Here is an 8,696-nt window from a genome sequence, read left to right on the forward strand (position 1 = left end):
GACGATCCCTCATTTACCACTAGGTGGCAGCATTTCGCTGTAAATAAACGCTAAACGGAGACCAAGATAAAGGCGGGCTTTTAGCTTTTGCCGTATCGCTATTAACGGTCAGCCAGTACACAGCTTCACTAGGTAGGAGGCTGACCAAAAGAAAGGAGAAGAAATAAATAAAAAAAGAACCGCAGCTAACGAATAAATGAACGATTCGCGCATGTAATTAAAATAAATATATAAAAAGATAACGCTCCACACCGAAGTCTCTTGATCAAAGGCGGGCTTTTTCAAACCATCGTCCTAGCCTATGAAAAAGAGGGGCGTGATTAAGCGTATCCAATCACATTCACCGCTACTCTATAAAGGGGTTGAGTTGGCCACAGAATCGTTATAGTTCTGTTGTATTCGTCAGTGAATCAGATCTGCACGCACCAGCATGGCTCGCACCAAGCAGACAGCCCGTAAGTCCACCGGAGGAAAAGCTCCTCGGAAGCAGCTGGCGACCAAAGCTGCGAGGAAAAGCGCTCCGGCTACTGGTGGTGTGAAGAAGCCGCATCGCTACCGCCCGGGCACCGTAGCTCTTAGGGAAATCCGCCGTTACCAGAAGTCCACTGAGTTGCTTATCCGAAAGCTGCCTTTCCAACGGCTGGTGCGTGAGATTGCTCAAGACTTCAAGACCGATCTACGTTTCCAAAGTTCTGCTGTTATGGCTCTCCAGGAAGCCAGCGAGGCTTACCTCGTAGGGCTTTTCGAAGACACCAACTTGTGTGCTATTCACGCTAAGCGGGTTACTATCATGCCAAAAGATATTCAGCTGGCTCGTAGGATCAGAGGTGAACGTGCCTAAGTAAACGTGGTGTGGGCGAACACTGTTTCCCCCTCACCCCTCACAAAGGCTCTTTTAAGAGCCACCACGTTGTCACTCAAACGAGCTTGTGTTTTGTGTCTCCCTTCGCATGCACGAAATTAACCCTTTTGCTCGCGCCCAAACTTGAAATATCTCACACCGCTATCCCACTACCGAGCGAGCCCTTGAGCGGCCGAGTCCCCGGCTGGGCATAACGACTAACGGCAAAGCACAATCTTTAAGACCGCCCCTTATCTCTATTGTGACGAACCCTGTCTGATCCTCACTGTTATTATTATTATTATATTTATGTGTACCCGGTTTGAATGTGGCTGCAGCTCCAGCCTTCAAAGAGACGATCCTATAATCTGGCTGGGGCTCTTAATCAGCCAGCACAGCCCTATCTGCCCAGACGGCACCCGCACTACAGGGGGGATAACACAGGTGGGGGAACCCATTGTATCCCTTAATCCCCTCACCTGATACATCCCCTGTATACTGATGGGATTTGTGAGGGGATGTGACTGATGGGATTGGGGGTTGGGTTTGGTGCACAGTGAATGGAGATTGTATATAAGTTCTGTGTGTTTGTAATAAAGGGAGTTCTGTTTTTAACCTCAAAGCATGAAGTTCTGTCTCATGATTGAGGGAAGTGCTGGTCTGTGACTGCTTTCTTCGGACAGCCACAGCGTGTCCGCTTACTGGGAGAGGGAAGGAGCTGACGGGCGGATGTGTCCAGTCTGGGGCACAGGACGATCCGTCACATTGGTGGCAAGTGGTGGGATCTACTCCTTCCAGGCCAGAGCGGACCAAAGCAACTAGCTGCAGAACAAAATTATACCCTGGCGAGGAAGAGCCAAACGGATCCACAGATGGAGTGGATTGAACAGTCACCGGGATGCGGGGTGACTTGGAGGGGAGTCGAGACCCTCGAATCGGAGACTCCAGTATGGGAGTTTGAGAGACGGACCCGAGCCCGGCTCGTGAGATGGAGAGCGGCCCTAGAAAAGTGGAGTGCCCGCCAAGGTACACATCTGCCCACCCTAGAACAACGAATCAGGGACCAGGTGAATGGGAGGCTCTACTTGTTCGGGGGACATAGTAACATAGTTCATAAGGTTGAAAAAAGACCAAAGTCCATCAAGTTCAACCTATATACATATTGTGTCCCTACCGTGTTGATCCAGAGGAAGGCAAAAAACCCTTATGAAGCAGATGCCAATTGCCCCATACCAGGGGGAAAATTCCTTCCCGACTCCAAATATGGCAATCAGAATAAATCTCTGGATCAACGTTCTGTCCCTATTAATCTACTATCCATAACTTGTAATATTATTGCTTTCAAGAAACACGTCCAGGCTCCTTTTAAACTCTTTTATTGAGTTTACCATTACCACTTCCTCTGGCAGAGAGTTCCATAGTCTCACCGCTCTTACTGTAAAGAACCCCCGTCTGTGCTGGTGTAGAAACCTTCTTTCCTCCAGCCGTAGAGGATGTCCCCTTGTTATAGATACAGTCCTGGGTATAAATAGGTCCTGGGAGTGATCTCTGTACTGCCCCCTTATATATTTATACATAGTTATTAAGTCCCCCCTAAGCCGTCTTTTCTCCAAACTAAATAACCCTAATTCTGATAATCTTTCTGGGTACTGTAGTCCTTCCATTCCCTTTATTACTCTGGTTGCCCGTCTTTGAACCCTCTCCAGTTCCACTATATCTTTCTTGTACACTGGTGCCCAGTACTGTACACAGTATTCCATGTGTGGTCTGACTAGTGACTTGTACAATGGTAGAATTATTTCCTTGTCATGGGCATCCATGCCCCTTTTGATGCACCCCATGATTTTATTTGCCTTAGCAGCAGCTGCCCGACACTGGTCGCTACAGGTAAATTTACTGTTAACCAAGACTCCTAAGTCCTTTTCCATGTCAGTCGTCCCCAGTGTTTTCCCATTTAATACATATTCCCAGCCTGGATTTTTCTTCCCCATGTGCATAACCTTACATTTATCCGTGTTGAACCTCATCTGCCACATCCCAGCCCAAGCCTCCAACCTATGCAGATCCATTTGTAATCGTGCACTGTCCTCTATTGTGTTAACCACGCTACAGAGCTTAGTATCGTCTGCAAAGATTGATACTTTACTATACAATCCCTCTACAAGGTCATTAATAAATATATTAAAAAGAATAGGACCCAAAACTGACCCCTGTGGTACCCCACTAGTAACAGTCACCCACTCAGAGTATGTACCATTAATAACCACCCTCTGCTTCCTATCACTGAGCCAGTTACTTACCCACATACACACATTCTCCCCCAGCCCAAGCATTCTCATTTTATGTACCAGCCTTTTATGTGGCACCGTATCAAATGCTTTGGAAAAATCAAGATATACGACATCCAGCGATTCTCCCCGATCCAGTCTTGAGCTCACCTCCTCATAAAAGCTGATCAGGTTAGTTTGACAGGACCGATCCCTTGTAAACCCATGCTGATATGGAGTCATACATTTATTTTCATTGAGATACTCCAAAATAGCATCTCTTAGGAAACCCTCAAACAGTTTACATACAACAGAAGTTAAACTAACCGGCCTATAATTCCCCGGGTCACTTTTTGTCCCCTTTTTGAATATTGGCACAACATTTGCAATGCGCCAGTCCTGGGGAACAGACCCGGTCACTATAGAGTCCTTGAATATTAGAAATAGGGGTCTGTCTATTACATTACTTAACTCCCTTAGAACGCGGGGGTGAATGCCATCTGGACCTGGTGATTTGTCTATTTTGATTTTTTTTAGGCGGCACTGCACTTCTTCCTGGGTTAGACAGGCGACATGTACTGGGGCATTTATCTCATCCTGCTGTATATTACCTGGCATTTCATTTTCCTCTGTGAATACAGCAGAGAAGAATATATTTAATAGATTCGCTTTTTCCTGATCCCCGTCTATAACTTCTCCCTCATTACTTTTTAAGGGGCCGACGCTTTCATTTTTAACCTTTTTACTATTTATATAGTTAAAGAACATTTTGGGGTTTGTTTTACTCTCTTTGGCAATGAGTCTTTCTGTCGCCACTTTTGCTGCTTTTATCTGATTTTTACATATTTTATTTTTTTCCCGATAGCTTCTTAGTGCTTCCTGTGACGGGACCGACCTGTACCCCGACTGGGTACGCCCGCCGAACGTTGCTTCCTTCGCCCCATGGCCACCGGGGCACCAGAGATTAACCCCTTCACTGTCTGTGGCTAGCCGAAACTGAGCTACACAGGGTGGCTATCGTCCTGAAAAGGACAATACGCGATCATAGCAGAGAACACAGCTCTTCAGGAACCTCGGCCGTACTGTAGTATACTGAAGTATAGCAATACAGCACCCTACCGCCCTAATAAGGGCAGCACCGAGGCTTACCTCAATAACAAGACAGGACTCGTAGTGAGGTAAAACAGGAACTCTCTTTATTTGGGAACACAGGGTTATTTAAACAGTACAAAGGATTGAGTTACGTCCAATCGACACACAAGGGAATTGCGTCCAATAGACACAAGGGAATTGCGTCCAATAGACACAAGGGAATTACATCCTGCCCTCCTTTGCATATGACTGAGTATTAGCACTCAGCCCAGTAGGGGGTCTCTACTGTAGTCTGTGTAAGGAGGGAGGGGGCAGGACATGTGGCACCTGGACAGGGTAGCAAACAAGGGGAACAAAAGCACACACCATAATCACAACATATACTGGGAAATGCAGGTATCACAAACAAGAACTATCACAGACGGCACCGATTAACCCGGGGCCGTCACATCTCCCCCCCATAGTCCGGCAGACCCGCCTAGACCCCTAACGGGTCGGCTTGGGGCTGTCCGGGAAAGATAGGTGGGCATTAGGTTGTCTCTGCTCCCCAGTCTTTGGAGTGTGGCGCTCTGCACCCGGGCCCATAGTCTGTAGGGAGAAGGCTGGCACTCAGGCCCCTCCAGAAACCCATGGCATGGAGGCCGCTGTGACAGTCCCCTAGCTCGATTGCTCCTACAAAGGTAGCACTTACCAGGCCAACGTCTGCCTCTCCCGGTGCGTATACCATTCGCTGGAGAGAAGTGCCGACTGCCCCTTCTCCCTGGAGGGTACCCAGCCTCTGGGGAGGGATGCCGCCTGCACCCCCTCCCTGTTGCTCCCTCTGCCGCTGGGGAGATGAGCCGACTGCCTTATCTCCCTGGATCCCTGTTGTAGGTGCTGGGCAGAGGCCAGAGGTGTTCTGCCCTGTTGCCAGCGCTTCTGCTGGGGCTAAGGGATCTTCGGGTCCGGCCTGCAGCTGGGGGAAGGGAACGGTGTCCCTTGCTACCATCTGCTGCTGAGGAGGGAGGGCCGGTTCCTCTGCTCCCGGGATAGTGGGCTGTCGCTGGGGAGACTGGCTGGCTGTGCCATCTCCCGAATATGCAATCAGCCGCTGGGGAGGGATGCCGCCTGCACCCCCTCCCTGGCTCTCCTTCTGCCGCTGGGGAGATGGGCCGGCTGCCGCATCTCCCGGGATATCTGCCAGCCGCTGGGGAGGAGGGACGATACCCTCAGCTCCCATCATTGGAATCAGCCGCTGGGGAGTGCAGACCGGTTCTTCTGCTCCCGGGTCTGTGAGCTGCCGCTGGGGAGACTGACCAACTGCGCCATCTCCCGGGTCCTCACTCAGCCGCTGGGGAGGAATGCCGCCTGCACCCCCTCCCTGGTGCTCCTTCTGCCGCTGGGGAGATGGGCCGGCTGCCGCATCTCCCGGGATATCTGCCAGCCGCTGGGGAGGAATGCCGCCTGCACCCCCTCCCTGGTGCTCCTTCTGCCGCTGGGGAGATGGGCCGGCTGCCGCATCTCCCGGGATATCTGCCAGCCGCTGGGGAGGAGGGACGATACCTTCAGCTCCCATCATTGGGATCAGCCGCTGGGGAGCGAGGACCGGTTCCTCCGCTCCCGGGTCTGTGAGCTGCCGCTGGGGAGACTGACCAGCTGTGCCATCTCCCAGGTCCTCACTCAGCCGCTGGGGAGGAATGCTGCCTGCACCACCTCCCTGGTGCTCCTTCTGCCGCTGGGGAGATGGGCCGGCTACCGCAACTCCCGGGATATCTGCCAGCCGCTGGGGAGGAGGGACAATACCCTCAGCTCCCATCATTGGGATCAGCCGCTGGGGAGCGAGGCCCGGTTCCTCCGCTCCCGGGTCTGTGAGCTGCCGCTGGGGAGACTGATCAGCTGCGCCATCTCCCGGGTCCTCACTCAGCCGCTGGGGAGGAATGCCACCTGCACCCCCTCCCTGGTGCTCCTTTTGCCGCTGGGGAGATGGGCCGGCTGCCGCATCTCCCTGGAGATCTGTCAGCCGCTGGGTAGGAACGCCAGTTGTCCTTCCTACCATGATTGGTGACAGCTGTTGGGGAAATCCAGATGATGGGGATGTAGGCGGGGCAGGGCAGAGGTCAGCAACTTTCTGCTCAGTTGCCAGCGCTTCTGCTGGTGTGGGGAACAGTGCTGGGCAGCGGACAGTGTCACTCTGCCCTGTGGCCAGCTCTTCCGATGGTGGGTCCCTGCTAGCAGGTGGGGACCCTTCGCTGTGGGACAGATAGACACCAGCAGCATTCTGCCCTATTGCCGGTGCTTCAGCCTGAGCGAGGATTGCTGATGCAGGACAGATGTCAGCGATGCTCTCTACAGGTGCCAGCGCTTGTGCTGGTTGGTCCTCGTTAGCCGGCCGGGACACCGTGCTGGGGGATGAGCAGAGGCCAAAAGCACTCTGCCCTGTGGCCGGCTCTTCTGCCGGTCTGGCATTTTGCGGTGCTGGGCAGAGGATCGCGTTGCTCTGCCCTGGTGGGTCCCAGCTAGCAGGCGGGGACCCTTCACCGTGGGGCAGGCAGAGGCCAGCGGCACTCTGCCCCGCTGCCAGCATTTCAGCCGGAGTAGGAGGGGCGCTTGGTGCTGGGCAGAGAACAGCGTCCCTCTGCCCTGTTGTCAGTGCTTCAGCTGGAACTGCAGGATCCATCGACTCCCGTGTCATGCAAAGGCCGCCTTCCAGCAGCCCTAAGTATTCCATCTCCAGGCACCATTCCCGGTAGACTAGCCCTTCTAAGTCAGCTGCCAGGGTCAGTTCTTGGGAAAGCGGCAGCATTTCCTCGCGGTCCTTGTACAGGTCCCAGAACCTATAGCTCTCCGAACTACCAAAGTCGTCTTCTGCTTCAAAAGCTTCCCAATCTAAGCCAGGCACATAGAGGTCCTCACCTTCCGGAGAATAGTGATTTCCGGACCCCCACTCCTGCTGGGCTGCAGCCCAATATAATGCTCGATATAGGTCCCCGAGCTCGAGCTCCTTCGCCACCAACTTCTCCAGTGTGGCTACTTCCTCCTCGGTGGGCTGCCATCTCATCCGGCGACGCCGCAGCTTAAACAGCTCCCCGAAGCGTTGTTCTGGGGTAGGCAGGTTCTCACTTCTGCAGTTGTACCAGTTTTCCATGGCATCTTCCCACAGCTCTAGCCGAATCAGGGCTCTCCATTCCAGCCGTACTTCCTCTGTAATCGGCCCTCCCTGTATCATCAGGGCGACCTTAACTCGAGTCTCAAAGTCCCATAACGGAGCTTCCCACTTATACTCATCAGCTCCTTGTGACGCATTCCTCTGTAGATCCAGGTCCACCTTGAACTGCCGATCCATTTCCATTACCGTCCTACAGACTGTTTCTGCAGATGGAGTGGCTCCGTAGAATGCCATCCTCCTCTGTAATCTGTTGCGGAACTTCTTCGTTGCCTGTTCCCGACACCGGCTCAGTTCTTCTGCCATAGCTGCCGCCGATGTGGCTGTACCTCCTTGGTCAGCAAGCCTGTTAGTCCCAGTAGTGGTTGGGCTGTCTCTGTACTGAGGAAGCATCCCACCGCTGCCACCAATGTGACGGGACCGACCTGTACCCCGACTGGGTACGCCCGCCGAACGTTGCTTCCTTCGCCCCATGGCCACCGGGGCACCAGAGATTAACCCCTTCACTGTCTGTGGCTAGCCGAAACTGAGCTACACAGGGTGGCTATCGTCCTGAAAAGGACAATACGCGATCATAGCAGAGAACACAGCTCTTCAGGAACCTCGGCCGTACTGTAGTATACTGAAGTATAGCAATACAGCACCCTACCGCCCTAATAAGGGCAGCACCGAGGCTTACCTCAATAACAAGACAGGACTCGTAGTGAGGTAAAACAGGAACTCTCTTTATTTGGGAACACAGGGTTATTTAAACAGTACAAAGGATTGAGTTACGTCCAATCGACACACAAGGGAATTGCGTCCAATAGACACAAGGGAATTGCGTCCAATAGACACAAGGGAATTACATCCTGCCCTCCTTTGCATATGACTGAGTATTAGCACTCAGCCCAGTAGGGGGTCTCTACTGTAGTCTGTGTAAGGAGGGAGGGGGCAGGACATGTGGCACCTGGACAGGGTAGCAAACAAGGGGAACAAAAGCACACACCATAATCACAACATATACTGGGAAATGCAGGTATCACAAACAAGAACTATCACAGACGGCACCGATTAACCCGGGGCCGTCACATCTCCCCCCCATAGTCCGGCAGACCCGCCTAGACCCCTAACGGGTCGGCTTGGGGCTGTCCGGGAAAGATAGGTGGGCATTAGGTTGTCTCTGCTCCCCAGTCTTTGGAGTGTGGCGCTCTGCACCCGGGCCCATAGTCTGTAGGGAGAAGGCTGGCACTCAGGCCCCTCCAGAAACCCATGGCATGGAGGCCGCTGTGACAGTCCCCTAGCTCGATTGCTCCTACAAAGGTAGCACTTACCAGGCCAACGTCTGCCTCTCCCGGTGCGTATACCATTCGCT

The 8,696-nt window shown here is 52.9% G+C and overlaps 1 protein-coding gene across 1 annotated transcript; it reads left to right on the forward strand.

Annotated features, from left to right (window-relative positions):
• Window positions 1–426: 426 nt before the first annotated feature.
• Window positions 427–841, forward strand: LOC128468903 (histone H3). The gene has a single exon (XM_053450719.1). It carries the CDS (start codon window positions 431–433, stop codon window positions 839–841), a length of 411 nt encoding a protein of 136 aa, XP_053306694.1. The 5' UTR covers window positions 427–430.
• The last annotated feature ends 7,855 nt before the right edge of the window (window positions 842–8,696 follow it).

This window comes from Spea bombifrons, chromosome 11 (assembly GCF_027358695.1).
Source record: "Spea bombifrons isolate aSpeBom1 chromosome 11, aSpeBom1.2.pri, whole genome shotgun sequence".
NCBI classification, from domain to species: Eukaryota; Metazoa; Chordata; class Amphibia; order Anura; family Pelobatidae; genus Spea; species Spea bombifrons.